General features: G+C 36.7%; 1 protein-coding gene across 5 annotated transcripts in view; it reads right to left on the reverse strand.

Annotated features, from left to right (window-relative positions):
* The window catches only part of CEP152 (centrosomal protein 152), a 94,116-nt gene that overhangs the window by 33,383 nt on the left and 45,294 nt on the right, over window positions 1-15,439 (reverse strand). For all 5 annotated transcript variants that reach the window (XM_060003586.1, XM_060003587.1, XM_060003584.1 and 2 more), the window contains exons 13-17: window positions 10,310-10,505; window positions 4,864-4,986; window positions 4,125-4,234; window positions 3,248-3,376; window positions 2,989-3,124 (exon numbers count right to left, since the gene is read on the reverse strand). In XM_060003586.1, the coding sequence (XP_059859569.1) occupies window positions 2,989-3,124; window positions 3,248-3,376; window positions 4,125-4,234; window positions 4,864-4,986; window positions 10,310-10,505 (694 nt within the window). The remainder of the gene's footprint in view (window positions 1-2,988; window positions 3,125-3,247; window positions 3,377-4,124; window positions 4,235-4,863; window positions 4,987-10,309; window positions 10,506-15,439) is intronic.

A 15,439-nucleotide genomic window follows, 5' to 3' on the forward strand; every position in this document is an offset into this window, starting at 1 on the left:
GCTTAACTAGATAGTAAACCAGACCATACAGAGACTCAGAACAACGAACACCTATTATTTCTCATGATTCTGTGGATCAGCTGGGCAGTGGTTCTGGTCTGAGTCCACTCAGCTGATTTCTGCAGACAACTGAGGCTACAATGGTCTAAGATGGTGACACTCATATGTCTGGTGGTTAGTTCAATGTCTGCCAGGATGATGCAGTGACTTGGTCACACGTGTCATCATCTAGCAGGTTATCCCTGATCCTTCACATAGTGCTTGGTCAAAGGGTTCCTAAGAGTATCACGCTTACAAGGACCAATGCGTAAAAGCTTTCTAAGTGTCTTTTTACATAATGTTAACTAATATCCCATTAGCCAAAGTCAGTCATTTGGCCAAGGTCAGATTCAACGGATGAGAAACAGACTATCTGTAACTGAGAATAGCTACAAAGCCACATTGCAAGGAGACACACATTCAGGGATAGGAAGAATATGTGGCCATTTTTGCAATCCACGACAGTGAGGAAAACTTTGCTTCCCGCTCTTTACAGAAAAAAAGCAATAAATTTATTGGTCATAGGAATCCACCATTTGAACATACTACAGGAATATCTAATTCAAAAAGTTTTTATCACACGAGGGAAGGAAATATTTGGATAGTTTTAAAATGTTTAAACTTGTTTTGCATGCCTCAGACAGTCAAAAAACTCTAACTTCTAAGGACTGACTTACCGTGATGACAATTGTATAAATGAGCCTTAGTGTGTGTAGGAATGGCATTATGAATAGGAATATCGATCCTCTTTGCTTTGTCTACAGATTCACAGCCTCTACTGATTACTATCCAGTTTGAAGGGTCCTGTGTTTATGACTTTATTCCCCCTTCTCCGAACAAGCCAGGTTAACATGTGAGGAAAGTCTCTGTGTTAAAATCTTTACAACTTGGAATTGAACTTGTTCTTAACCTGCAGCCTGTCTCAACAAGTGTTTCAGAAAAGAGCACATATGAAACAGGAAAATACAACCAGGGACTCTCGGCATTGCCTGTCTTATACAGTCTGTAGCCAAAGCTCCGGACCTGAAGATCAACTGCAGGGAAAATGGCTTACGTCTTGCAGAGAAGGACTATCCTAACAGTTCCCTAGCTTGCTCGAGTTTAATGGGCTTATGAAGACTATTAAGCTATATAAAGAGCTTGTATAAATCTAAATAAAAAACTAAAGAATTCCCAGAGAAGGAAGAAATTAAATTTTTAACGCTTTAAGTACACTGGCCCTTTAAGTGGGGGGATGGGTATAACTACAAGGGGATGGCACAAGGGAGTTTTTTAGGGTGATGAAACTATTCTATTTCAATCCATACATGGGTTAAAAATTTATAAAACTGGACACCAAATGAAAAAGAGTCAATTTTACTGTATGGCAATTTAAAAATTAAAAAAAAAAATTTAACCAGTAAGTGTTTTTGGAAGAGGGCCAAATAGCAGTTTTAACTTTCCTTCTTGCCCCAGTGCACAAGCATTCATGAGCCAAAGTATCAGTCAGTAGCAGCTATTAACTGCAACTGACCAATTACGTGAGATTCAATTTTACAGCCAAATTGATTCTTTTAAAAGTACCAGGAAATATATTCCCGAAAAGAATGACCTCTTTGAGAGAACTGCTCTTATGTTCTTGCCAATTTATATATTTAAAGAAAGAAAGAAAAGAATCACACTAGATCTTCTCCCTATTTTAATTTTTTTAAACATTACTGAGCTAAGTCTTTAATTTCTAGGTAATTTAAGATCCCTTCTAACTTTCATACTGCCGGCACTAACTAAAACAGCTCCCCTTAGCTCTTTTTCCACTAGATGGTATGTATACATGGCATGTTTTTCTACCATATTAATCTATTCAAAAATAATCAAAATGTTAAGTGACCTGGATTCCTCACTGCTCTTTAAGTCTGTGGTAGCAACAGTCAGCTTCACTATAACTTACTCAGAAACCTCTGTATATAGAACATTTACTAGAGCCTTTAAAAATATTGTCTAATCTTGATGCAGGTGGCTTTCAAATTGTGGTCTGCAGGCTGGTCCCAAGGGGAAGGGAGAGGCAGACGTGTGTCTGGATGAGGCTTGAGCCAGGACGAGGAAGAAGACAGGAGGGGCAACTGTTTACGTGTGATTTCACTCCTGGACACTCACCAAGGGCAACCTGGAAGATTCAGGCAGGAGTAGAGAGGATACTGCAGCCCCTCCAGCTTCCCGGGACGATGAGAACTCTCTGTAAAGAGGTCACACTCACACCGACCTTCCTCTCCACAGCTCCACAACCCCACCTTCCCTATCAGGAGACCCACTTTCAAACTCCTGCCCTTTTCCCCAGAATAAAAGGACGCTTAAGTCCTGACAGAAATGGGTCAGAGGAAAACGTCCATGCAGCGCACACAGGACTGTATAGAATCACTTGGGCAGCAAACAAACATGCAAAACGAGGATCCCTGGGTTTCAGACTCAAAGTACTCGGGTCCACCTTGTTGTTGTTGTTTTGTTTTTTTGTTTTTTTTTTTTTTGCGGTACGCGGGCCTCTCACTGCTGTGGCCTCTCCCATTGTGGAGCATGGGCTCCAGACGCGCAGGCTCAGCGGCCACGGCTCATGGGCCCAGCCGCTCCGCGGCATGTGGGATCTTCCCGGACCGGGGCACGAACCCGCGTCCCCTGCATCGGCAGGTGGACTCTCAACCACTGCGCCACCAGGGAAGTCCCACCTTGCTTATTTTTAGAACGCTCTTTTGCCTCTTAGAATAAATCTATAAGGACGAATCACTTTCTCCTATGGGTATGCCATTTTCTGCTAGGGCTTTAATAATCATTTCAATATTTACTGTACTTTGTGAGCTGAATTAGTGTGAAACAGCCAAACGTGAAGACTTCTACAGAAGGCTTCCCTGTTTCACAGGAGAGTGAGTGTACTGGTTTCAGTGAGAAATGAAGTGAACACAACACAGACTTGTCCTGTACCTTCTTCTCTTGAGCCTGTTGCTCCTTTTCCATGGTCTTCCTGAGAGTTGCTTCTAGATTATCTTTCTCTCTGCACACTTCCAGGTAACATTCCTGCACGGCCGCCATCTCCTTATTCACCTTATCTAAGTCAGACCTTGGACACACAAAACCAGCAACTAAATATAAGGCTGCAGAACAGACAATTTTCCTCTAAACAATGGAATAAGAGAATGTTGTCTCTACAGCTTCAGGGGCAGCTAAACTCTTTCATTCTCACCTTAGTTGCAAGCGAGCTCCCTCATAAACCTCAAAGAGCTGCCGCTTCTCCAAAGCATGCTTTGCTAACAGGCTTTCACGTATTTGGGCTTTCATGGCTTCATGGTGTTGCTGGTAAGTCCTTTCACACCTAGAAACAGACAGCAGACAGCGGAATCTAAGGCAGGGCCAGCACTACCAGAAACACCGAGACAACTGGTTTCCCTCCCTTCCTTCCCACGCCCTCCTTCTAGCGCCAAGTACAGTTAAGATCAGATTGGTCTTCCCCAACCCAAAGTGGTGATAATTAGCTTTCAATAGATGATCTTATGAGAATCTTCAAAATTTTCTTTCTTCAAATGTTTCTATAGAAAAATTAGAAATCTGGATGTGAGAAATACCCCAGTCCTTCAAACAGAGTATAATAGTCTGTGTTGAGAACTTCTGTTTATAAAAAACTAATTGAAATAATAGAGGGTGTGGTTCCAAAATTCCAAGTTATCTATATTAAACACAAATACTAAAGTAACCAACTCACACGTAAGTTATGTTCCAAAAGTCTGTTTCAAAGTTCATGATTTCCTATTTAGAAGACATATTTCCTCCCACAGGTTTCTGCCTTATAAAAAATAGTTAAGCCAATAAGCTCTACGATTTCAATGAACTACAGTTTGGATGTGTTCTGTAGAACTCAACTTACTACATAACATTATTTCTATGGAAAATGTGTTCCAAATTCTAATTTGAGAAGCCAGGGATTCATCTTCTCCAATTTATGATCTCAATAGGGAGGGTTCACACCATCATTTCTCTCGAATCTTTTCTTGGGGGGTGTTATCAGGAGAGAGAAGGGAAGGAGAGCCCAGAAGACAGACATCAGGCCTCTGTCTAGACCTCACCTATCCACAGCTTCTTGTTTATCACGGTCAAAATCTTGTACCATTTGTCTCATTTGATTGCATAAGTCTTGATTCGTATTTCTCAGATTTTCTTCAGTTTCTTTAAGCTCCTAAATACAAAAGAATAAAGTATTTAGAAGAAATACCCATCATCTTTATTGACTAGTCTAATCTCATTTTCTGATATCCTCTGTGCTTTATCTCTTTCCCTATAACATTATTTGACATAATATCATTTTCATAATTCTATAAAAGTCTCTTCATGCCTTGTAAGAGTGTAGATTCATTTATTTGTCAAGTAGCTTTCTGATAGGAGTAAAGGTTAAAATTCTGTATTTATTTTGAAATGTATGAAAACATTCAACCAGAGAAGTATTGGTTAACTGATGCTTTATGATAAATCTTAGAATATGATAATCTTCCCAACCATATAAATAAGCACAGTTTTACTTTCCGGTCAAGGGCTGCCTAAGGAGGAAAGAATACCTCTATTAGCCATGCTATTAGAGAAATACTGAATTCCTAGACAATTAGAGGAATTCCAGAAAACTGAAATTATACTAACTTACCTTCCGATGAAAATACTACCCTATGACCAGCAGTAAAAGGAAATAACTGGAATCCTTAATCACCTGCTAATATACTTGTCTACTAACTCATACTGCCTCTGTATTTTTGAAAAGTCCTTTGAATGAGGTCATGAGAATTCTCACAAAATAGAAGAAAGTTTTTTAATCACCTGATTTTGTTGCTGTAAAACCTGAATTTCACTTTTAAGTCGCAGAATATCATCTTTGACAATCATATCGGAAGAGTCAGGCCACACTTGATTAGTTGGTTTTTCTGAGGTATCTGTTTTAGTCTAAATGTTGAAAAGAAGTCAGAAGTTTTTCAGATTTATAAAAAATTGTAAGCACTAGTTTTGTAATAATTTCATACTTACAAAGAAATTGCAAAAACAGTACAAATAATTTCCATATACCTTTTATTACTGTCCCCCAATATAACCACGGTACAATTATCAAAACCAGGAAATTAACTAGGATGCAATACTGTTACCCAATCCATAGACCTTATACAAAATTTTCCAGTTTTCCTCTAACATCATTTTCCTGGTTCAGGATACAGTCTACAATTTAATGCTGCCTGCAGTTGTCACGTCTCATTAGTCTCCTCCGATCTAGGACAGTTCTTCAGTCTTTGTCTTTCGAAACCATAATATTTTTGAAGCGTACCTATGCTAATCATTTAGTTTTACGGATGTTACTTCGTTATTAAATTCACGTTATGCATTTTGGGCATGAATGCCACAGAAGTGATGTGTGTGTGTTTTTAGGAGACATGTTACATCAATATGTCTCATCACTGGTGATGATCAGCTGATGAAGGTCGAAGGTTCTGTCTGCAGCCATCTCCATTGTAAAGTTACTGTTTTGCAATTAATAGTAAGTGTTAATATCTTATGGGGAGACATTTGAGACTATGCAAACATTCTATTTCTCATCATACTCTCACCCACTAGGTTTAGCATCTATTTCTGTATTTAATCAGTGTTAACTCATACATTTTATTCAATAGGTACACAATGATGATAGACTTTGGTAAATTGTTTCCAGAAAGTTCATACAAATGTATCCTGTCAGGTGGTGCAAGAGTCTGTCCAGCTCTCTTTACCTCCAATAGCTGTGACTGTCTTTGAATGATTATTGTGTTTGATGGGGAAAAGGGTCTCCAACAATTTTTTCATTTGCATTTGTGGAACCTCTTACATGCCTTCATTGTTCATTTGTTTTTCATCTTTCCATATATATAACTTTGCATTTTCCTCTTACCATCTAATTGTTTTATCCATTTTTATAAGTTCCTTGTTCATTGAAGAGGTCAAAGATTTTTTTTTAATATCTACTCTATTTGACCTGTTGGTTTCATATTTACCTGAACTCTGAGCTCTCTTCTTCAATGTTTAAAAAATATTCTGTACCAAGGTTCATTCTACTCATTGGGGGAAAGGGAGGTAGGTATATCTCATTCCTACATGGGGTGACAGAAGGCTTTGGCTCAGTCTTCCAATTCAGCCTTCACTTCCTTCAGAGAAGGAAGTTGCACTTTCCCCGGTTCACCTGCCATCATTTCCTAGAAGCCACTGCTCCTGCCCCAGTCAGAAGAGAGAGGAGCTAAGCATACCTACCCTGTTAGCTTTGCTCCAGACTTGGGGGTATTAATGAGACTTTAAAGGATTTTACTGACTCATTAGAATGGCTTTCATTTTTCTTTTTTTAACTTAGCCTCTACTTTTTAAAGTTTACAATATTCATTTGTGCTTCCTTCCCCACTGGTGAGTTTCTATTACTAAGAATGAAAGTAACATCATACTGATACACTGAAAAAACAATCTTCATGGCTAGCTATTATACTCAATTTTGACATTTTTTCACACTGCAGGCACACAGGGACTTGGTACTTGCAGTACTTGTTAGCACAAAACTCTTACGAAGATCTTTCAAAAGAGAAGGACAATTTGAACGCAGCAATAAAACCTCTCTCCAAAGCTGGTATACTGAAGACATTATCTTCAAGAAAACAAGAAATGTAATATACCAGCTCTCATACTATCTTCCTAATTTCTATGTCTCAAAAAATTCTAGCCAGGACCCTTCTGAGTTGGGTACTGAACACTGCCTATCAAGTCCCTTGGATTAGAGTATGGCTTTAACCACAGCTTGTGGTAAGGTAACGGATCTCTATTAAGTATCAGACACAGAAAAGCCTCTGTGTTTTATTTCTTAAGCTTACAAAAAATTCAGTGTAGATGTGGTCCCTGACTGATAGTAAGCCAGTCTGGTTTTCCTAAGGCCTTTGCCACATTCTGCCTTAACGGCCCAGTTGTTCAACTGGAATGAACAGCATAGTATTTGATCCACCCCCAATCACTGTTATAGTGCTGTATATGGGCAGACTCCTCACTTTCACCACATATTATCCTGGAAATGTCATAAAACAGCACTACTATGAATAGTCACATGACATGAAAGCAAAAAAACGGACTCTCTATAATAACTTTAAATTGTTTTATATAAGATGGATAGAAACAGATATAAAATGTACTATAAGGTATGTATAAAGCAATAAATACATCAATACCTTTAAAACATTTATGAAAGAATCATGCCAAATAAGATTACATGGTAAATATTTTTGCTGCCCTTCTTAACACCATAGAAAGGCTTTAGGATTTTGATGGCCTAGTTCTCTTTAAAAAGGCATCCAGGGAAGTTTAAATTAATGTGTTTTTTCTCTTAACATCCCTGTAGCAAGCACAGAAGTTCAACATCATTTCATTAAGCTCGGGACTTGATGCTAGCCATGATCATTCTTCTAAAAATCGATATTGAGACACTGAATGATTTTCGCCTCATTAAAGATTTCAGAAAGACTGAGTTTATAAAATATAAACTTCTAGCTTATTCGCTCCATCTTTTTACATACTTCCGCTCAAGGCCGAAATATCCCTTTCCACCTTCCCGCCTGGATTTATCCTTCAGGACAGAGGTCAAATGTTCCCTCCTCACAGACTTCACTAGGGCTACCTTACCACCTCAGCCCCACGCCCAAGCCCAGTTAGTTATTCCTTCTCAACAGCACTTTGTAATTAGCATAATTCTTATTACACAAAGTTATAACATGTCCATCTCCTTACAAATCTGTAGTACTGACTGTGGTAGCCAGTAAGCACACATGGTTGTTGGGTACTTGAAATGTGACTTGTCCAAATAGAAATGTGCGATAAGGAGAAAATATGTGCCAGATTTCAAGGACTTAGCACACGCATAAAATATATAAACCATCTCATTAATAATTTTATACTGATCACATACTGAGAAGATAATATTTTGTATATACTAGGTTAAATAAAATATATTATTAAAATCAATTTCACCTATTTTAATGGGACTACCAGATATTTTAAGTTACATATGTGGCATCATTATATTTCCATTGGATAGTGAGGTTCTAGATTCTAAGTTCCTTCATGGAATGGCCATTGTTTCTTTTTTTTTTTTTTTTTTTTGAATCCCACAAGACCTTGCACAGAGTAGCTTAAAAAAAAAAAAAAAAAGCTTAAACTGAAGGATTTGCTTTTCCTCCACATACACCCCCAACCCTGCTTTCCGACTTTACAGACTCAACAGAAAGCTCCATTAGAAAAGATGTGGGAAACAGGAGGCAAAGGCCAAGTTTGATGGTGGCCATTTGCTAATTAGATGACTGTGAACTTGAGTGCTTCTTTCAAGACCACCTGTTGATTAAATTACCACTTCCTCTCCCTCTTCCCCATCTAGGAAGTGGGTCAATATGTGTAGTAATTCAGCAAATATCTACTGAGAAAACACATAGAGAATTATCAAGACAATACTCCCAAGATGTTCCTATATAGTAAGGTGACGCAGAACCACCATAACCAGCAAGTGCTGAAGGCACCCTTTAAGAAAAACCAAATGCAGACTGCTGAGAAATCACTATGGCAAAAGGCTAGCTGGGCAAAAAGAGTATTCAAAGATGAGACAGTTCCCTTCGCTCCACTGATGAAACAGCCTATAGAGTATGGAGGCAAAGGGAAAGGCTAAAAACAACACAAGGAATAGCCACCAGCAATTGCCACACATGTGAAAGTGTATCTGTACAGCAAACGCCACTAGTGATTTCAATATAGAACAAAGAAAGCACCAAGATACCTAAGCTAAGGTTCAGACTCAAAACCAGGTTCCTACTCTTAGCACACTCTCACCAAAATGCTTATTAAACTAATCAACTCTAATCTAATGCAAGTTTTCATTCCCATCCTTTATAAGAAACATATGGAAAAAGCTAAAACAGCTTGATTTCAAGATGTTAAATGTGCTGGGGGAAAGCACATTCTCCCATTTCTCATTTGGTTATTAACAATGAAATCAATGTGCTCATCAAATGTAGTTACTCAGAAGAAAGAACCGAACCGGGCAGGGCTTTCACAGTGAAAACACACTATTATTTCTGGAAAGCAAACTAGCATGATTAAAATTCCATAATAATAAACACCACAGAATATCTTGCACACTTTGCTTTAATAGGACTGTTTTAATGAATACAACTCCTAGTTTAAGGATCAGGAGATAAAACAGTACCAAAGTAGGAAGTAAGATATCATTTCCATCCAGGAGAAAAAGGAATATACTACCTACATTCATTTTTCACCTTCCCTTTCCTCTTTGTTTCTAGGTCTTTCATGTATTACTTTCTACTGGGAATAGAAATGAGTTGGGATTTAGAAATAGGGAAGGGTGAAAAAGGCAGCTGTTGAAGGAGGGCAACCCTAAAGATCTCTGACAGCACGATCTTGGAGAAATAACCTTGACCTATTAATTAGTCCAGTATTTTAGTTTCAATTTGCCCAAAGACTGACTCTCACCTCAGAAGGGTCACAAATTCCTCCAGCTTCATTTTCCTCATCTGTAAAACAAGGATGCTAACTGAAGGATATAAAGGTGGATTTCAAGGACTCTGACATACCTGATTCCATACCTTTCCCACCTGTAACACCACCTCCATAGAATTAATTTTTTTTAATATAGAATGACTATTATTTTAAGAACAGGGGCCAGAGAAATCTCAGACAAAATGCTAGAGGATTTCACTGTGGAGAATTTAACTAGATTTTAAAGCACTGTTGGCACAAGCCAATCTTGAGGAAATGCAGACATCTTGGTTATGTAGAATGCTTCCTTGGATTTGTGGTTAAGGAATTTTACCTAATTGGCATCTCATTTACTAGGTGCCAAGAGTAACCAGAAAGTATATTCCTTTAAGTGGCATTTCTTTCTTTAAACTTTACTTATAAAAAAAGTCAAACGGGGAATCCCCTGGCGGTCCGGTGGTTAGGACTCTGAGCTACCACTGCAGGGGTCGCAGCTTCGATCCCTGGTAGGGGAACTCAGATCCCACAGGCTGCGTGGTGCGACCAAAAATAAAATAAAAGTCATTTGTAAAATAAAGAAAGAAAGAAAACATTCTGCCTTAAAAAAAAAAAAAAAGTCAAATGAATCCCTGAAAGACAAAAGTTTAATTTAAATGTGAAAACTGTAAGCGTTTTCTTTATTAAGTCTTGAAAAACGGCATTTTATAAACTTTATAAATTTTATAAACTCTACCTCGATGCTTTTTTCATGCTTCTCCACTTGGAGATCTTCGATTTTCTTATGACAGTCTTTGAGATCGTTTTGTAACTGAGACACCAGATGACGCTTCACGGAGTTGCTACCCAGCAAACGCTGCACCTCTGCTTTCAGATTCAGAATGACCTCATCTTTGGAAAGCTCTTCAGCTGGGTCTTCCTGCTGTACAACACTAACGGAAAAATTGTCATATCTAAGGTTAAATCAAGTAACAAATCAAGCACGGCTATTCCTTAAAAGCAACTAGCTGCAGTGGTAACCATGTTTTGTAACCCATACAACTATATACTGGTATTTCAAAAACAATTTTAAGTTTTGTCATACACAGGATATTGCCTTTGACACATCCCCATATACAGAAATAAGTTCATTCACAGGAAGACCCTTCTTAAGCTTAGTCCTGCTGCCTCACTGAAAGTTCAACCATACGAACTTCAGTATGACATGCATTTTTATTTTTGGTAAATTGCATGCTATATATACATGTCCTTCATTACTCCAAGAGAAACAAAGTGAAAATAAAGGATGAAATGAAGAGTAAAACACTAGTCATCCTAACCAACAATTCCTGTATCTCTTCTACTAAAACACAAGTCTAGGTGGATATCTGAGCAACTGAAAAGAAAAAATAACAAAAATAAATGCCATGCTAATTTAGTCCCCACTTTAGTTTGTCAATACATTCAAAAATTGGAATGAGTATTTCTGTTCCTCGCCATAATGGATTAAAAGGAACGGATTTATCTTCCTGTCTTAAAAAAACTAGAAAACCAAATAAAATATATGAAATGGTGCAAACATTAGACAACATGCAGCACATCAGAGTGATCCCTGAAAAAAGGAAAACAAACAAGGTAAGCCCTATAATTGCTACAGCCTTCTGCCTGGAGAATTTCCACCCTGTAGCACAGAAAGAAGAAACCCAGAGTCCAGCAATCTCACCGAGTTGCAGAATTCAGTATGGGGAAACCAAAATGGCTAGAATCTGAGGAGAGAAATACTGTGGGAGAGGTAGCTACACAGAAAGAGAGCTCTGGAGATCTGTGGATACAAGTGAGAAAGTTACCTCAAGACCAGGGGAAAAAACCACAGGAAAATGAACCATAGTGGAAAGACTTCCTAATTCACAGAGCATCAAATAGTGCCTTAGTAACAAGGGCAAATTAGCCCCAGATTAAAGGCTGCTCTAAATCTGATCTAACAAAGCCTACAAAGAAGTCTGGAAAGGATCAAAAGAATTCCAGATAACTTAAGTGTGTCACAGAAAAAGGATAACAATATATTTTTAAATAAAGTCCAAAATCTAAAGCATAAAATTCAAAATGTCCAGCATCCAATCAAAATTTACCAAGCATGCAAATAAAGAAGGAAAGGAAATACCAACCATAACCAGGAGAAACTGACCCGAATGACACAGGTAGTACAATTAAGTATATTCCATACGTTCAAGAAGGTAGAGAAAAAAACATGAAAACAATGAGGAGAGAAATAGTAGACTTTATGCCCCAGATTGGACTTAGAGACAACAAATGAAAACATCTGAAAAAATATACATACTGAATGAGATTAACAGCGTATTTAATATGGCAGAAGTAAAGATCCACAGACATAAAGACACAGCAAATTTAAACACAGAGAGAAAGAAGACCAGAAGTACACAGAGCATATTAAGTTTTCTAACCTAACTATAGTTAGGTCCCAGAAGAAAAGTGGGGAGGAGACAGAAAAAATATTTGAAAAAATAACAAGTAAAATTTTTCTACTACCTGAAAATTAAAACCCCATTAAGCCTAGAAGCTCAATAAACCTCAAGCACAAAAAACATGAAGAAAACCACCATAAACTACATCAACATCACATTGCTAAAACCAATGATAAAGAGAGAGTGCAGGAAGATTCCTGGGGAGGGGAGGACCAGAGAAAGGAATAGTGGATTCTGTGTATAAACAGCCTCAGTGTAAGCCCTAAACTATGCATGCATAGAACAGACCCTCAAACCAGCAAAGATTTGGAAATTTAACTGAAATCTGAACCACACACACAAATCGCACACTGACTAACCCTTGAGAGGTGCATACACAAAACAGATTCAAACCAATGTGGCAAAGGCTTGGAAAAATGAACTAAGATTTGAAACATCTATGCAAATTTCTATACAACATAAAAATCACAATGTCTACTATACAATCTAAAATTACTCAACATAAAACTAACATGGAAAGCACAAATGCTGGAACTATCACAAAGAGTTTTAAAAATTTAAAGCAGCTAATAGCTATGCTTTACGAGTAAAGGAAACATATTTGAAATGAATGAAAAGATAGGAATTCTCAACAGAAATAAAAACTTTAGAAGAACCAAATGGAAATTTTATCATTGAAAAATACAGTACCTAAAAGTTAAAAAAAAAAAAAAACCTCACTGGACAGGCTCAATAGAGTAGAAATGACAGGGGAAAGAATGAGTGGACTTGAAAATAGTTCAACAGCAATCATCTAACGTGAAAACAGAAAAAAAAATGGACAGTGTCTCAGGGAACTGTGGGACAATATAAAAAGATTTAACATTATGTATAATTGGAGAACGAGAAGGAGAGGAGAAAGAGGAGGCAGAAAAAATATTTGAAGAAATAATGGTCAACATTTTCACAAATTTGGTAAAAGACATAATAAATTTACATTTTCAAGAAGCTCAGTGAACCCCAAATGAAATAAACTAAAAGAAAAACACACTTAGACACATCGTAATCAAACTGCTTAAAACTGAAAAAAAAAAGAAAAAAATCTTTTTTGAAAACAGCAGGAGAAAAACTACTTATTACATACAGAAACAATGACTCAAATAACAATAGATTTCTCTTCAGAAACCAATGAGGCCAGAGACGGTGGAAGAGCATATCTTTAAAGCGTTGAAATAAAAGAACAGTTGACCCGGAATTCTATAATCAGCAAATATAAGGGCATTTTCATATAAGGAAACTAAGAATTTGTTGCCAACAGACATGCTCTGGAAGAAATGCCGGAGGAGGTTCTTCAGCTAAAGGGAAATGATATCCACCGAAGGGATCTCTACACTGAAAACTACTAAACATTACTGAGAGAAACTGAAGAAGGTCTAAATAGAGAAGTATAGCATGCATGTTCAGAAACTGGAAAACTCAATTTCTTTAATTCCCCCAGCTTTTTCAAGATATAATTGACAAATAGCAATATCTTAAGATGTCAATTCTCCCAAAATTGATCTATAGATTCAACACACTTCAAATTAAAATTCCAGAGGACATTTTTTGTAGACGTTGACAAGCTAACCATAAAATTTATTTTGAAATGCAAAGAACTTAGAATAGTTTCAATTTGGAAAACAACAAAGTTGAAGGATGTGTTCAACCCATTTCAAAACTATAAAGCTACAGTATCAAGACTGTTATCACCAAAAAGATCACTGGAACAGAATGGAGAATACAGAAATAGACCCACAAACATACGGTCAACTGATTATCAACAAAGATACCAAGGCAACTCAACTGGGAAAGAAAAGCTTTTCTGACAAATGGGATTAGATCAATTGGATACTGGAATGAAAAAAATAAACATCAATCCTTCCCTCACACTATACTAAAAAATTAACTCATAATGGATCATAAATGGAAATATAAGAGCTAAAACTATGGAGTTTCTAAAATCATAACAGAAAATTTTTGTAACATTGAGTTACAATACACAAAAACCATGAACTATAAATGAGACAATTGATAAATCTGAATTCATAAAAACTTAAATTTTTGCACTTCAAAAGATACCATTAAGAAAATGATAAGATAAACCAGAGAGTGGAGGAAAATATTCACAACACATATCAGACAAAGGGCTTGTATCCTGAAATATATGAAGACCAAACAACATATACAAATAATAATTAAGCACAACAAGAAAAAAGGAAAGCAAGGCATATCAAAAGATGTTTAACTTTATTAGTCATTAGGGAAATACAAGTTAAAACCACAATGAGATACCACTACACACAAACTAGAAGTGCTCAAATTTTAAAAGATTGGCTATCAAGATTTAACAATGGCACAGAACTGAAACTCTCAGACTTTGCTTCTGGGAATGCAAAATGGTACGACCACTTTGGAAAAGAACATTTATACTATTGCTATTGCTATTTAAATAAAATAAATTGTAGGAACTCTGATATAACCATAAAAAGAAAAGCAATTTGGAGCATAAGTGGAAAGGAAGAGGTAAAATTATCTCCATTAGCAGATGATATAATTATATCTAAAAAACTTATAATCTAATGGAAAAACTATTACAAACAATAAGAGAATTAGAAGGCAACAGGTTATAACACACAATATAGAAATAATATATACAAACAATACTCAGAAGAAATAATGGAAAAGAACATGCCATTCACTATTGCAAAATAAAATACCGAGGCATCAATTTAACAAGAATTGTGCAAAACCTAAATGTGAAAAACTTCGAAACACACTTGAAAGACAAAAACAGATTTAAGCAAATGAAAAGACATGTTATATTCTTAAGTAAATTCAACATCATAAAGATATCAATTCTCCCTGGGTTTATATACTTAAGATGATCTTAGTAAAAATATTATCAGGATTTTTTTCCTAGAACAGAACAAGTAAAATATAAAGTTCATTTGGAAGTGTAAACGAGCAAGAATAATCAGAAAAACCCTAATAAGAACAGCAATTCCAGACAGATGGTAAAACTAAAGTATAAGGCAAAGCAATAAAGCTTTTAGAAGGCAGCATAAGAGAATAGCTTCATGATCCTGAAGTTAAGGAAAGGTTTCTTAAAGGGACTATAAAAGCACTAACCATGAAGATGGATAAATTTGACTAAAGTTTAAAAACTTCCATTCATCAAGGGACACATTAAAAGGTTAAAAAGGCAAGCCAGAGGGAAGAAAGAGAAGAAGTGAGTGAGAGGAGATATCTGCAACACACATAACATCAAAGAGTTCTTATCTAGAACAGTTTTCAACAAAAACGCCTATAAATCAACAGAACACATGCACACACAAAAAATCATGTAAAAACTGAGGAGGGACATGAACAAGTCCTTCTTCACACAC

Source organism: Delphinus delphis, chromosome 2, assembly GCF_949987515.2.
Source record: "Delphinus delphis chromosome 2, mDelDel1.2, whole genome shotgun sequence".
Taxonomy (NCBI): domain Eukaryota; kingdom Metazoa; phylum Chordata; class Mammalia; order Artiodactyla; family Delphinidae; genus Delphinus; species Delphinus delphis.